Here is a 15932-nt window from a genome sequence, read left to right on the forward strand (position 1 = left end):
GCCAGCAGCACCGCCGCCCCCCGGCAAAGGCCAGCAGCACCGCCGCCCCCCCGACAAAGGCCAGCAGCACCGCCGCCCCCCCGACAAAGACCAGCAGCACCGCGCCCCCCGACAAAGACCAGCAGCACCGCCGCTCCCCCGACAAAGACCAGCAGCACCGCCGCCCCCCCCCGGACAAAGACCAGCAGCACCGCCGCCCCCCCGACAAAGACCAGCAGCACCGCCGCCCCCCAACAAAGACCAGCAGCACCGCCGCCCCCCGACAAAGACCAGCAGCACCGCCGCCCCCCGACAAAGACCAGCAGCACCGCCGCCCCCCCCGACAAAGACCAGCAGCACCGCCCGCCCCCCCGACAAAGACCAGCAGCACCGCCGCCCCCCCGACAAAGACCAGCAGCACCGCCGCCCCCCCGACAAAGGCCAGCAGCACCGCCGCCCCCCCCGACAAAGGCCAGCAGCACCGCCGCCCCCCCCGACAAAGGCCAGCAGCACCGCCGCCCCCCCCGACAAAGGCCAGCAGCACCGCCGCCCCCCCGACAAAGGCCAGCAGCACCGCCGCCCCCCCGACAAAGGCCAGCAGCACCGCCGCCCCCCCGACAAAGGCCAGCAGCACCGCCGCCCCCCCGACAAAGGCCAGCAGCACCGCCGCTCCCCCGACAAAGGCCAGCAGCACCGCCGCCCCCCCGACAAAGGCCAGCAGCACCGCCGCCCCCCCCGACAAAGGCCAGCAGCACCGCCGCCCCCCCGACAAAGGCCAGCAGCACCGCCGCCCCCCCCGACAAAGACCAGCAGCACCGCCGCCCCCCCGACAAAGACCAGCAGCACCGCCGCCCCCCCCGACAAAGACCAGCAGCACCGCCGCCCCCCCCGACAAAGACCAGCAGCACCACCGCCCCCCCGACAAAGACCAGCAGCACCGCCGCCCCCCCGACAAAGACCAGCAGCACCGCCGCCCCCCCCGACAAAGACCAGCAGCACCGCCGCCCCCCCCAACAAAGACCAGCAGCACTGCCGCCCCCCCCGACAAAGACCAGCAGCACCGCGCGCCCCCGACAAAGACCAGCAGCACCGCCGCCCCCAATACAGAGACTGCCGGCACCACCGCCCCAATACAGAGACCGCCCGTATCACCGCCCCCCAATACAGAGACCGCCGACACCACCGCCCCAATACAGAGACTGCAAGCATTACCGCCCCCAATACAGAGACCGCCAGCACCACCGCCCCCAATACAGAGACTGCAAGCATTACCGCCCCCAATACAGAGACCGCCAGCACCACCGCCCCCAATACAGAGACCTGCCCACACCACCGCCCCCAATACAGAGACTGCCCACACCACCGCCCCCAATACAGAGACTGCCAACACCACCGCCCCCAATACAGAGACCGCCAGCACCACCGCCCCCAATACAGAGACCGCCAGCACCACCGCCCCCAATACAGAGACCGCCAGCACCACCGCCCCCAATACAGAGACCGCCAGCACCACCGCCCCCAATACAGAGACCGCCAGCACCACCGCCCCCAATACAGAGACCGCCAGCACCACCGCCCCCAATACAGAGACCGCCAGCACCACCGCCCCCAATACAGAGACTGCCAGCACCACCGCCCCCAATACAGAGACTGCCAGCACCACCGCCCCCAATACAGAGACCGCCAGCACCACCGCCCCCAATACAGAGACCGCCAGCACCACCGCCCCCAATACAGAGACCGCCAGCACCACCGCCCCCAATACAGAGACCGCCGGAGTCGCTGCTGACCACCTTTGATAAGCTGCTGAAGGATCCGGGTCGGGGGAAGGAGGAGCTGGAGCTTTCGGATCGCAGCTTATCTGACGTCACACTTCTGGGCTCGGAGCCGCGGGCGCTGGACGACTCCTGGATGGACCAGGAGATACCTGAGGGAAGAGACGCAGGAGGTGACGGGAGGACCACAACGCTCTGCAGAGTAATGGCGGGTGACAACACTCACTCCCCACAGGCTCCCCACTCCACGTGAACTTCTCCACTCCTCGTCATCCTCATCACGAAGACCTTTATACTGTTCACTGCACGCTTAGACTCCTTCAGCTGCAAAAGAGAATAGACGGGCGCTGACCGGTGTGAGGAGGAGGAGGAGATGGGGCGCTGACCGGTGTGAGGAGGAGGAGGAGATGGGGCGCTGACCGGTGTGAGGAGGAGGAGGAGGAGATGGGGCGCTGACCGGTGTGAGGAGGAGGAGGAGGAGGAGGAGGAGATGGGGCGCTGACCGGTGTGAGGAGGAGGAGGAGGAGATGGGGCGCTGACCGGTGTGAGGAGGAGGAGGAGGAGATGGGCGCTGACCGGTGTGAGGAGGAGGAGGAGGAGATGGGGCGCTGACCGGTGTGAGGAGGAGGAGGAGGAGATGGGGCGCTGACCGGTGTGAGGAGGAGGAGGAGATGGGGCGCTGACCGGTGTGAGGAGGAGGAGGAGATGGGGCGCTGACCGGTGTGAGGAGGAGGAGGAGATGGAGATGGGGGCGCTGACCGGTGTGAGGAGGAGGAGGAGATGGGGCGCTGACCGGTGTGAGGAGGAGGAGGAGGAGGAGATGGGTGCGCTGACCGGTGTGAGGAGGAGGAGGAGGAGGAGATGGGGCGCTGACCGGTGTGAGGAGGAGGAGGAGGAGGAGATGCGGGCGCTGGACCGGTGTGAGGAGGAGGAGGAGATGGGGCGCTGACCGGTGTGAGGAGGAGGAGGAGATGGGGGCGCTGACCGGTGTGAGGAGGAGAGGAGATGGGGCGCTGACCGGTGTGAGGAGGAGGAGGAGATGGGGGCGCTGACCGGTGTGAGGAGGAGGAGGAGATGGGGCGCTGACCGGTGTGAGGAGGAGGGAGGAGATGGGGGCGCTGACCGGTGTGAGGAGGAGGAGGAGGAGGAGGAGATGGGGCGCTGACCGGTGTGAGGAGGAGGAGGAGGAGGAGATGGGGCGCTGACCGGTGTGAGGAGGAGGAGGAGATGGGGGCGCTGACCGGTGTGAGGAGGAGGAGGAGGAGGAGATGGGGCGCTCACCGGTGTGAGGAGGAGGAGGAGGAGATGGGGCGCTGACCAGTGTGAGGAGGAGGAGGAGATGGGGCGCTGACCGGTGTGAGGAGGAGGAGGAGATGGGGCGCTGACCGGTGTGAGGAGGAGGAGGAGATGGGGGCGCTGACCAGTGTGAGGAGGAGGAGGAGGAGATGGGGGCGCTGACCGGTGTGAGAGGAGGAGGAGATGGGGCGCTGACCGATGTGAGGAGGAGGAGGAGATGGGGCCGCTGACCGGTGTGAGGAGGAGGAGGAGGAGATGGAGGAGGAGATGGGGGCGCTGACCGTGTGAGGAGGAGGAGGAGGAGGAGATGGGGCGCTGACCGGTGTGAGGAGGAGGAGGAGATGGGGCGCTGACCGTTGTGAGGAGGAGGAGGAGGAGATGGGGCGCTGACAGATGTGAGGAGGAGGAGGAGGAGATGGGGCGCTGACCGATGTGAGGAGGAGGAGGAGGAGGAGAAGGGGCGCTGACCGGTGTGAGGAGGAGGAGGAGATGGGGCGCTGACCGGTGTGAGGAGGAGGAGGAGATGGGGGCGCTGACCGGTGTGAGGAGGAGGAGGAGATGGGGGCGCTGACCGGTGTGAGGAGGAGGAGGAGATGGGGGCGCTGACCGGTGTGAGGAGGAGGGAGGAGATGGGGGGCGCTGACCGGTGTGAGGAGGAGGAGGAGATGGGGGCGCTGACCGGTGTGAGGAGGAGGAGGAGATGGGGGCGCTGACCGGTGTGAGGAGGAGGAGGAGATGGGCCGCTGACCGGTGTGAGGAGGAGATGGGGCGCTGACCGGTGTGAGGAGGAGGAGATGGGCCGCTGACCGGTGTGAGGAGGAGGAGATGGGGCACTGACCGGTGTGAGGAGGAGGAGGAGGAGGAGGAGGAGATGGGGGCGCTGACCGGTGTGAGGAGGAGGAGGAGATGGGGCGCTGACCGGTGTGAGGAGGAGGAGGAGGAGATGGGGGCGCTGACCGGTGTGAGGAGGAGGAGGAGATGGGGCGCTGACCGATGTGAGGAGGAGGAGGAGATGGGGCGCTGACCGGTGTGAGGAGGAGGAGGAGGAGATGGAGGAGGAAATGGGGGCGCTGACCGGTGTGAGGAGGAGGAGGAGATGGGGCGCTGACCGGTGTGAGGAGGAGGAGGAGATGGGGGCGCTGACCGTTGTGAGGAGGAGGAGGAGGAGGAGATGGGGCGCTGACAGATGTGAGGAGGAGGAGGAGATGGGGCGCTGACCGATGTGAGGAGGAGGAGGAGGAGGAGAAGGGGCGCTGACCGGTGTGAGGAGGAGGAGGAGATGGGGCGCTGACCGGTGTGAGGAGGAGGAGGAGATGGGGCGCTGACCGGTGTGAGGAGGAGGAGATGGGGGCGCTGACCGGTGTGAGGAGGAGGAGGAGATGGGGGCGCTGACCGGTGTGAGGAGGAGGAGGAGATGGGGGGCGCTGACCGGTGTGAGGAGGAGGAGGAGATGGGGGCGCTGACCGGTGTGAGGAGGAGGAGGAGATGGGCCGCTGACCGGTGTGAGGAGGAGATGGGGCGCTGACCGGTGTGAGGAGGAGGAGATGGGCCGCTTGACCGGTGTGAGGAGGAGGAGGAGGAGGAGATGGGGCGCTGACCGTGTGAGGAGGAGGAGGAGGAGATGGGGCGCTGACCGGTGTGAGGAGGAGGAGGAGGAGATGGGGCGCTGACCGGTGTGAGGAGGAGGAGGAGGAGGAGGAGATGGGGCGCTGACCGGTGTGAGGAGGAGGAGGAGGAGGAGGAGGAGGAGGAGGAGGAGATGGGGCGCTGACCGGTGTGAGGAGGGAGGAGGAGGAGATGGGGCGCTGACCGGTGTGAGGAGGAGGAGGAGGAGGAGGAGGAGGAGATGGGGCCGCTGACCGGTGTGAGGAGGGAGGAGGAGGAGATGGGGCGCCTGACCGGTGTGAGGAGGAGGAGGAGGAGGAGGAGATGGGGCGCTGAACCGGTGTGAGAGGAGGAGGATGAGGAGGAGATGGGGCGCTGACCGGTGTGAGGAGGAGGAGGAGATGGGGCGCTGACCGGTGTGAGGAGGAGGAGGAGGAGATGGGGCGCTGACCGGTGTGAGGAGGAGGAGGAGGAGGAGGAGATGGGGCGCTGACCGGTGTGAGGAGGAGGAGGAGGAGGAGGAGATGGGGCGCTGACCGGTGTGAGGAGGAGGAGGAGGAGGAGATGGGGCGCTGACCGGTGTGAGGAGGAGGAGGAGGAGGAGGAGGAGGAGGAGGAGGAGATGGGGCGCTGACCGGTGTGAGGAGGAGGAGGAGGAGGAGGAGGAGGAGGAGTGGGGCTGCCGGTGGAGGAGGCGGAGGGAGGAGGAGGAGGAGGAGGAGGAGGAGGAGGAGATGGGGCGCTGACCGGTGTGAGGAGGAGGAGGAGGAGGAGGAGGAGGAGGAGGAGGAGGAGATGGGGCGCTGACCGGTGTGAGGAGGAGGAGGAGATGGAGATGGGGGCGCTGACCGGTGTGAGGAGGAGGAGGAGATGGGGCGCTGACCGGTGTGAGGAGGAGGAGGAGGAGGAGATGGGGCGCTGACCGGTGTGAGGAGAAGGAGGAGGAGATGGAGGAGGAGATGGGGGCGCTGACCGGTGTGAGGAGGAGGAGGAGATGGGGCGCTGACCGGTGTGAGGAGGAGGAGGAGATGGGGGCGCTGACCGGTGTGAGGAGGAGGAGGAGATGGGGGCGCTGACCGGTGTGAGGAGGAGGAGGAGATAGAGGCGCTGACCGGTGTGAGGAGGAGGAGGAGGAGATGGGGCGCTGACCGGTGTGAGGAGGAGGAGGAGGAGGAGATGGGGCGCTGACCGGTGTGAGGAGGAGGAGGAGGAGGAGATGGGGCGCTGACCGGTGTGAGGAGGAGGAGGAGGAGATGGGGCGCTGACCAGTGTGAGGAGGAGGAGGAGATGGGGGCGCTGACCGGTGTGAGGAGGAGGAGGAGATGGGGCGCTGACCGGTGTGAGGAGGAGGAGGAGATGGGGGCGCTGACCGGTGTGAGGAGGAGGAGGAGGAGATGGGGGCGCTGACCGGTGTGAGGAGGAGGAGGAGATGGGGCGCTGACCGGTGTGAGAGGAGGAGGAGATGGGGGCGCTGACCGTTGTGAGGAGGAGGAGGAGGAGAGATGGGGCGCTGACAGATGTGAGGAGGAGGAGGAGATGGGGCGCTGACCGATGTGAGGAGGAAGAGGAGGAGTAGAAGGGGCGCTGACCGGTGTGAGGAGGAGGAGGAGATGGGGGCGCTGACCGATGTGAGGAGGAAGAGGAGGAGTAGAAGGGGCGCTGACCGGTGTGAGGAGGAGGAGGAGATGGGGCGCTGACCGGTGTGAGGAGGAGGAGGAGATGGGGGCGCTGACCGGTGTGAGGAGGAGGAGGAGATGGGGGCGCTGACCGGTGTGAGGAGGAGGAGGAGATGGGGGCGCTGACCGGTGTGAGGAGGAGGAGGAGATGGGGGCGCTGACCGGTGTGAGGAGGAGGAGGAGATGGGGCGCTGACCGGTGTGAGGAGGAGGAGATGGGGCGCTGACCGGTGTGAGGAGGAGGAGGAGATGGGGCGCTGACCGGTGTGAGGAGGAGGAGATGGGGCGCTGACCGGTGTGAGGAGGAGGAGGAGGAGGAGGAGGAGGAGATGGGGCGCTGACCGGTGTGAGGAGGAGGAGGAGGAGATGGGGCGCTGACCGGTGTGAGGAGGAGGAGGAGGAGATGGGGCGCTGACCGGTGTGAGGAGGAGGAGATGGGGCGCTGACCGGTGTGAGGAGGAGGAGGAGGAGGAGGAGGAGGAGATGGGGCGCTGACCGGTGTGAGGAGGAGGAGGAGGAGATGGGGCGCTGACCGGTGTAAGGAGGAGGAGGAGGAGATGGGGCGCTGACCGGTGTGAGGAGGAGGAGGAGGAGATGGGGCTCTGACCGGTGTGAGGAGGAGGAGGAGGAGATGGGGCGCTGACCGGTGTGAGGAGGAGGAGGAGGAGGAGATGGGGCGCTGACCGGTGTGAGGAGGAGGAGGAGGAGGAGGAGGAGGAGATGGGGCGCTGACCGGTGTGAGGAGGAGGAGGAGGACGAGGAGGAGATGGGGCGCTGACCGGTGTGAGGAGGAGGAGGAGGAGGAGATGGGGCGCTGACCGGTGTGAGGAGGAGGAGGAGGAGGAGATGGGGCGCTGACCGGTGTGAGGAGGAGGAGGAGGAGGAGGAGGAGGAGGAGGAGGAGGAGGAGATGGGGCGCTGACCGGTGTGAAGAGGAGGAGGAGGAGGAGGAGGAGGAGGAGATGGGGCGCTGACCGGTGTGAGGAGGAGGAGGAGGAGGAGGAGGAGGAGGAGATGGGGCGCTGACCGGTGTGAGGAGGAGGAGGAGGAGGAGGAGGAGGAGGAGATGGGGCGCTGACCGGTGTGAGGAGGAGGAGGAGATGGAGATGGGGGCGCTGACCGGTGTGAGGAGGAGGAGGAGATAAGGCGCTGACCGGTGTGAGGAGGAGGAGGAGGAGGAGATGGGGCGCTGACCGGTGTGAGGAGGAGGAGGAGGAGATGGAGGAGGAGATGGGGGCGCTGACCGGTGTGAGGAGGAGGAGGAGGAGGAGGAGGAGGAGGAGATGGGGCGCTGACCGGTGTGAGGAGGAGGAGGAGATGGGGCGCTGACCGGTGTGAGGAGGAGGAGGAGGAGATGGGGCGCTGACCGGTGTGAGGAGGAGGAGGAGGAGATGGGGCGCTGACCGGTGTGAGGAGGAGGAGGAGGAGGAGATGGGGCGCTGACCAGTGTGAGGAGGAGGAGGAGATGGGGGCGCTGACCGGTGTGAGGAGGAGGAGGAGATGGGGGCGCTGACCGGTGTGAGGAGGAGGAGGAGGAGATGGGGGCGCTGACCGGTGTGAGGAGGAGGAGGAGGAGATGGGGCGCTGACCGATGTGAGGAGGAGGAGGAGATGGGGCGCTGACCGATGTGAGGAGGAGGAGGAGGAGGAGATGGGGCGCTGACCGGTGTGAGGAGGAGGAGATGGGGGCGCTGACCAGTGTGAGGAGGAGGAGATGGGGACGCTGACCGGTGTGAGGAGGAGGAGATGGGGACGCTGACCGGTGTGAGGAGGAGGAGATGGGGCGCTGACCGGTGTGAGGAGGAGGAGATGGGGACGTTGACCGGTGTGAGGAGGAGGAGGAGATGGGGCGTTGACCGGTGTGAGGAGGAAGAGGAGGAGGAGGAGGAGGAGGAGATGGGGCGCTGACCGGTGTGAGGAGGAAGAGGAGGAGGAGGAGGAGGAGATGGGGCGCTGACCGGTGTGAGGAGGAAGAGGAGGAGGAGGAGGAGGAGGAGGAGGAGATGGGGCGCTGACCGGTGTGAGGAGGAGGAGGAGGAGGAGGAGGAGGAGATGGGGCGCTGACCGGTAGGAGGAGGAGGAGGAGGAGGAGGAGGAGGAGGAGGAGGAGGAGATGGGGCGCTGACCGGTGTGAGGAGGATGAGGAGGAGGAGGAGGAGGAGGAGGAGGAGGAGGAGGAGATGGGGCGCTGACCGGTGTGAGGAGGAGGAGGAGGAGGAGGAGGAGGAGGAAGAGGAGATGGGGCGCTGACCGGTGTGAGGAGGAGGAGGAGGAGGAGGAGGAGATGGGGCGCTGACCGGTGTGAGGAGGAGGAGGAGGAGATGAGGCGCTGACCGGTGTGAGGAGGAGGAGGAGGAGGAGGAGGAGATGGGGCGCTGACCGGGTGTGAGGAGGAGGAGGAGGAGGAGGAGGAGGAGATGGGGCGCTGACCGGTGTGAGGAGGAGGAGGAGATGGGGCGCTGACCGGTGTGAGGAGGAGGAGGAGGAGGAGGAGATGGGGCGCTGACCGGTGTGAGGAGGAGGAGGAGGAGGAGGAGGAGATGGGGCGCTGACCGGTGTGAGGAGGAGGAGGAGGAGGAGGAGGAGGAGATGGGGCGCTGACCGGTGTGAGGAGGAGGAGGAGATGGAGATGGGGGCGCTGACCGGTGTGAGGAGGAGGAGGAGATGGGGCGCTGACCGGTAGGAGGAGGAGGAGGAGGAGATGGAGGAGGAGATGGGGGCGCTGACCGGTGTGAGGAGGAGGAGGAGATGGGGCGCTGACCGGTGTGAGGAGGAGGAGGAGGAGGAGATGGGGCGCTGACCGGTGTGAGGAGAAGGAGGAGGAGATGGAGGAGGAGATGGGGGCGCTGACCGGTGTGAGGAGGAGGAGGAGATGGGGCGCTGACCGGTGTGAGGAGGAGGAGGAGATGGGGGCGCTGACCGGTGTGAGGAGGAGGAGGAGATAGAGGCGCTGACCGGTGTGAGGAGGAGGAGGAGATAGAGGCGCTGACCGGTGTGAGGAGGAGGAGGAGGAGGAGGAGGAGATGGGGCGCTGACCGGTGTGAGGAGGAGGAGGAGGAGGAGATGGGGCGCTGACCGGTGTGAGGAGGAGGAGGAGGAGGAGATGGGGCGCTGACCGGGTGTGAGGAGGAGGAGGAGGAGATGGGGCGCTGACCAGTGTGAGGAGGAGGAGGAGATGGGGGCGCTGACCGGTGTGAGGAGGAGGAGGAGATGGGGGCGCTGACCGGTGTGAGGAGGAGGAGGAGGAGATGGGGGCGCTGACCGGTGTGAGGAGGAGGAGGAGATGGGGCGCTGACCGGTGTGAGGAGGAGGGAGGAGATGGGGGCTGTCACGAACCACCGGGGGGGGTCACTCAGAAATCCCCCGCGCTGGCTACCAGTACGTCACAATCGGGGGGTAACAAGTGGGGGGTCACCCCTCCCTTATACCTCCCGACCGACAGACAGAGCACGTGACGCGCTCTCTAGCGCCCCTCTTATAGTCAGGCCAATTATGGAATTGCCCGACAATAAGCAAGGAGGCCGCTATACTACTTATGCCGATTATTGAAGGGTCCCCGGTGAGAGTAGGGTATATATTCCCCCGACCTCCGCGGGCGGAATATATAAAACCTCCCCGAATCTCACTGGCCTCCCCACAATAATCCTTGGCACAACTCGCTGCCACCAACCGCTTCACGGTAACTATTAGCCGAACACACAGACGTGGGATTCAAGATCGAGATAACAGAACAGCCCAAGATTAATTATATAATTTAATCAGCCTAAAGCACACTAGAAACTACAATATATACAATAGGGGATCTACAGAATATACATAGGTCAGAGTACAGTTACAATCAAAGCATGGTTTACAAACAGGCATACACAGTTCCAGCAGTTACCTTGTGCGTCTGGCCACAGGGGGGGCGCTGTACCCAGGTTTCTAGGATCCTTCCCACAGATGTTTCCTACACGTGACCCCCAGCGAAAGAACACTGGAAAATGGCCGAAGTAGGGTTATCAACCTGGGCAAATCCAGGTCCCCTCCTACCTTAGTGACCTCAGAGGGAGCACTGCTCCACCCCTGGCTGGAGTTATGGACAATATCCACAACAGGGGATATGGCCATAACTTGGCCTGGGAGCGTCGTAGGCAGACGCCAACGCTCTCATTGTGACAGTTATGAATTTAGCTACAGAACGAGAGGACTCATGACTTGTCTACTAGTTCCCCATTGGCTGATATCACGCCTGGGGTATTTCCCCAGGTCCTGCTCCCATAAAAAGGGTGTGCCAGCATCGTCCGCATGCGGAGACACCATTTTTATGGTTGCCATATTTATCGGAAATATGGCTTGCGAGATATGAACCATTTTTTACTGGAGTCGTTCTGTCTGGATAGTTCCATAGCCTTATAATGAGATACAACTCTTGTTACAGGGTGACGGCAGGGGGTCATCCTGCGTCCATTGTTCCCAAGTCATCTAATCTCCATATCAGAGGAGATGGCTGTTGGAGGTGTAAGTGGAACACAGACCAGTTCCTTTGACACCTATCTGCTAAACAAACCGTTTATCCCTGTGGTAAATTTTCTGATTGAAGGAGTTGTGTGAAGGAAAGGGGGGGTGACACCAGGAGAGGGCTTCCTGACATAACTTGAATATCATGATTTATCGTCATATCTCCGGATTTACCTCACACCTCCCCCCTTTTGAGGGCGCTAGGGGGCAGCACACTCCGGTGTTCCCCCCGTGCGCCCGTCCGCGACCTCTCCTTGTCGGGACAGCCCGTCTGCGTTACCGTGGTCACGGCCCCTTTTGTGTCGAATGGTGAAGTTGTATTGCTGGAGCGCCAGGCTCCATCGCAACAACCTGCCATTCGTCCCGGAGACAGTGTGTAACCAGCTGAGGGGATTGTGGTCCGTCTCCACGATGAAGTGGCGCCCGTATAGATAGGGTTGCAGACGCTGCAGGGCCCACACTATGGCCAGGCACCCCTTTTCCATCGTGGAATAGGCCACTTCCCTTGGCAACAGCTTCCTGCTCAGGTACAAGACTGGGTGCTCTTGGCTCGCAGAGTCCACCTGGCTGAGCACCGCACCGAGGCCGAAGTCACTGGCGTCGGTCTGTACTACAAACGGCCCGCGTGAAGTCGGCTGCCTGTAGCACGGGCGGGCTGGACAGGGCGTCCTTTAGGGCCCGGAAGGCTGTCTCGCAGTCCATTGTCCAATCGACTGCAGAGGGCAGCTTCTTCTTGGTGAGGTCCGTCAAGGGCTTTGCCAGGCTACTATAGCATGGAACAAACCTCCTATAGTACCCAGCGGTCCCCAAGAAGGACATCACCTGCTTCTTGGTCCTGGGGGTGGGCCAGGACGCGATGGCCTCCACTTTCTCAGGCTCGGGCTTCAGTGTTCTCCCGCCTACCCGGTGACCGAGGTACTGGACCTCGCTCATGGCCAGCTGACACTTTCCCGGCTTGATGGTCAAACCTGCCTGGTGGATCCGCCTGAGCACCTGTGCTAGATGCTCTAGGTGATCTTCCCAGGTGGGACTGAAGACTGCAATGTCATCCAGGTACGCGGCCGCGTACCCTTCAAGTCCCTTGAGCAGGGTGTTGACCATCCGCTGGAAAGTGGCAGGGGCATTCCTCATCCCGAATGGCATCACCGTGGACTCGTACAGTCCAAATGGGGTAATAAAGGCAGAGCGTTCCCTGGCCTTGCGAGTCAGGGGGATCTGCCAATATCCCCGGCTCAGGTCCATGATGGTCAGGTACTGAGCCCCGGCCAACTGATCGAGCAGGTCATCGATGCGTGGCATTGGGTACGCATCGGCGACCGTGACAGCATTGAGCCCCCTGTAGTCCACGCAGAACCGAGTGGTTCGGTCCTTCTTAGGGACGAGGACTACAGGCGAGGCCCAAGCACTGTTGGATGCCTGGATCACCCCCAGCTTCAGCATCTCGTCAATCTCCTGGCGCATGTGTTGCTGCACCTCCAGGGAGACCCGATATGCTGAACGCCGGATCGGGGGATGATCCCCAGTGTCCACGTGATGGACAGCCAAGTCAGTCCTTCCGGGCTGGTTGGTAAACAACCCCCGGAAGGGGTGTAGGGTGGCCCACAGCTGGGACCGTTGGTCCTCCAAGAGCTGGTGGCCAACCTCCACATCCTCAATGGATCCGCCTGCCCTAACCTGGGCTAGCATATCCAAGAGGGTTTCCGCTTCTCCCTCCTCGGGCAGGTTGCACACGGGGAGCGCACACGCCTCCCGCTCATGATGTGCCTTCATCATGTTCACATGGAAGGGCTTCCGCCTTCCACGGGCAGGGTCCAGGGTGACCAGGTACATTACAGGGTTGAGCTGCTGGTACACGAGGTATGGGCCTTCCCAGGCTGCCTGAAGCTTGTCCTGTGGTACGGGGACCAGTACCCACACCTTTTGACCCACTTGGTAGGTCCTCTCACAAGCGTTCTGGTCGTACCAACGCTTCTGATCGGCCTGGGCTTGAGCCATATTGTCGTGTACCAGTTGCGTCAAGGCCTGCATTTTGTCCCGGAAGCGCACGACATACTCGATAACCGACACTCCAGGGGTGGCCAAATCCCCTTCCCAAGCCTCTTTCACCAGAGCCAGGGGGCCCCGCACACGTCGCCCGTACAGGAGCTCAAACGGTGAGAATCCTGTTGAGGCCTGTGGAACCTCCCGGTAAGCAAATAACAGGTGTGGGAGATACCGCTCCCAGTCACGCCCATGGGAGTCGACCAACATCTTAAGCATCTGCTTTAAGGTGCCATTAAACCGCTCGCACAGGCCATTAGTCTGTGGATGGTACGGGCTGGCCACCAGATGTCGCACCTGGACTTGCTTACAGAGGGCCTCCATCAGCTGGGACATGAATTGGGTCCCCCGGTCAGTGAGCATTTCCTGGGGAAAACCCACTCGGGAGAAAATCTCCAGCAAGGCGGTGGCCACCTTGTCAGCCCGAATGGACGACAAGGCCACTGCTTCTGGGTACCGGGTGGCATAGTCCACTACCGTTAGTATGAAGCGTTTCCCGGAGCTGCTGGGGATGGCCAGCGGGCCGACCAGATCCACAGCCACCCTCCTGAAAGGCTCATCGATGATTGGCAGAGATACCAGTGGGGCTTTGGGGTGTGGCCCCGCCTTCCCCACTCTCTGACAGGTTTCACACGAACGGCAGTAGGCAACCACATCGGCCCCCATTTTTGGCCAGTAGAAATGCTGGTTTAACCTGGCCTTGGTCTTAGCGATCCCTAGGTGTCCGGCCATCGGAATCTCATGTGCGATCCGCAACAACTCCGTCCGGAACGGATAGGGTACCACCAACTGTCGGTCCCTGGGCCACGCCTCCGGTGAACCCTGCTGGACCGTGACCCGGTACAGCCGTCCTTGGTCCCAGACCACTCGCTCTGGGTCCGAGGGAGGCTGTGCCGCCTGCTCCTTAAGAGCTTTCAGGCTGTCGTCAGCTTCTAACGCTGCCTGAAACCCCTGACTAGATGTGGCCAGAATCGACGAGACTGTCACATCTTCGGTCAGTACCCCGGGACCTGTGTCCTGGCCTCCACCTGACTCGGCTGCCACTTGGTCAGAAGGGGAAGAGCTATCGGACCTCCGGGAGGCCCCTTGGCTTCCAGCACTCCCACTGCGGGTGACAGCGGCCACAGCCGCTGCGACCGTGGGTCGTGCCTGCTCCTCCTCCGTTCCTGACCAAGTCGCCGGTTCAGGCAGACCTACCTGGCTTCCTGACACCCCGGTTGTGGGGGAACCATGTACCGAGATCTTACCTGGGAGCACTTCCGCTCCTGGACCGGCCCCAATCTCACCTGCCTGTTCCCCCCCTGCAGCAACAGAACCCCACTGTGAAATCTCTGGGGACCCCACATTTGCTGTGGTAGCCCCCACCCCACACACTGGTCCTCCCCCTGCAGCACCCTGCTCTCTGCTTATCCCTGCAGAGGGCAGCAGATCCCAGCTCACTGGCTGATCACTTGTAGAGGCATGGTCACACCTTTCTCTGACCCCCTCCCCTGTCACAGCTGCAGCTGTGTCTGTGCAAGCAGAAAAATCAGAGCTCACTCCCTCCTCCATTACATCATTCATAGATAACACATCAACATTGTCCGGAGACATGTCAGTACTGGCTGAAGGTTCAGCCCTTGGGGGGGGCCCAAACTGGGAGGTTATCTGCCCCAAATCTGTCCCAAGTAGCACGTTTGCAGGGATTCGATCAGTTACCCCTACCTCCCTCACCCCTCGCCCTGCGCCCCAGTCCACATAAATGCCAGCAACAGGCAGCGCCGGGTCAATGCCTCCAATCCCAGAGACAGCGAGGGTTTTTCCAGGTATCAAGTCTTGGGGGGACACCATCTCAGGCCGCACCAGAGTCACCTCCGAGGCGCTGTCTCGCAGTCCTATGGTCACAGACTGGCCGACGGTGACAGGTTGGAAGCTGTCCAGGGACCTACCACCACCCCCACCCACACAATACACCTTGGGCGGCCCTTGGGACGGGGACGGAGCCGGGGCCTTGGGACGCTGAGGGCACATGGCCTTGAAGTGTCCAGGTAGGTTGCACTGGTGGCACCGTCTTGGTTCTGCCACGGGCCTGGAGAGGGGAGGTGAGGGGGACACCCCCTGCAGTCTAGGGGCAGGTGGGGCAGTCGCAGAGTTCATCTTACCCCCTCTCCAGGTGCTGCTGGTGGCTGCTCTCCTGGCCTCAGGAGCCCGATTGTTGGTGTAGTCATCGGCCAGGGCAGCTGTAGCCGTGGACCCCTTTGGCTTCTGGTCTCGGATGAACTGGCGGAGATCCTCAGGGCAGTTCCACAAGAGTTGCTCCGTGATGAACAAGTCCAGGATCTCCGGTCCGGTGGAAAGCTGCAGGCCTTGGGTCCAGTGGTCGGCAGCTTGGGCAAGTGCCCGCCGGTGGTCAGCCCAGGAGTCCTTTGGTCCCTTCTGTAGGCTCCGGAACTTCTTGCGGTAGGACTCTGGAGTGAGGTTGTACTGTTGGATCAGGGCCCGCTTGATGGTGTCGTAGCCCTGATATGCCTCAGCAGGCAAGTCCCCAAGGATATCCAGGGCCTTACCCCTTAAACGGGGGGTCAGGTATTTGGCCCACTGGTCCTTGTCCAGATGGTGCTGCAGGCAAGTCCGTTCAAAAGCAGTCAAGAAAGAGTCCAAGTCTCCATCCTTCTCCAGCACTGGGAAGTCCTCAACACGGACCTTTGGAAGTTTGGTGTCTTGAAGGTCACGTGTGGCTGATGAGGGCCGGAGCTGAGCTAGCTGCAGCTGGTGGTCACGGTCTGCCTGTTGCCGTCGCTCCGCAGCCTCACGCTCTGCCTGGCGCTCTTCACGCGCTGCCTGCCGCTCTGCCCTGCGCTCTGCCAGGAGTTCCTTGTAGCCCTCCTGGTCTCCAGCCTGGAGAAGGGCCATAGCCATTTGAAGAAGGCTATCCGAGCCTCCCAGGCTCGGTGGAATGGCACGTGGTGATCTGCGACCCGCTGCGGAGCCTGGTGATTCACTGTCCATTGCAGAGCGGAGGGCTGGCATCTGGCTCGTTGAGGACCCTTGGGTGAGCTGCTCCTCATCTTGTCCATAATTGCC

General features: G+C 63.5%; 1 protein-coding gene across 1 annotated transcript in view; it reads right to left on the reverse strand.

Annotated features, from left to right (window-relative positions):
• Positions 1-15932, reverse strand: part of VIPAS39 (VPS33B interacting protein, apical-basolateral polarity regulator, spe-39 homolog) — a 51148-nt gene that overhangs the window by 26232 nt on the left and 8984 nt on the right. Inside the window, 4 exon segments of the mRNA XM_075330725.1 lie at positions 1751-1906; positions 1981-2013; positions 2016-2036; positions 2039-2078. Coding sequence (XP_075186840.1) covers positions 1751-1906; positions 1981-2013; positions 2016-2036; positions 2039-2078 — 250 coding nt within the window.

The sequence above is a fragment of the Anomaloglossus baeobatrachus genome, chromosome 12 (assembly GCF_048569485.1).
Source record: "Anomaloglossus baeobatrachus isolate aAnoBae1 chromosome 12, aAnoBae1.hap1, whole genome shotgun sequence".
Lineage (NCBI taxonomy): Eukaryota > Metazoa > Chordata > Amphibia > Anura > Aromobatidae > Anomaloglossus > Anomaloglossus baeobatrachus.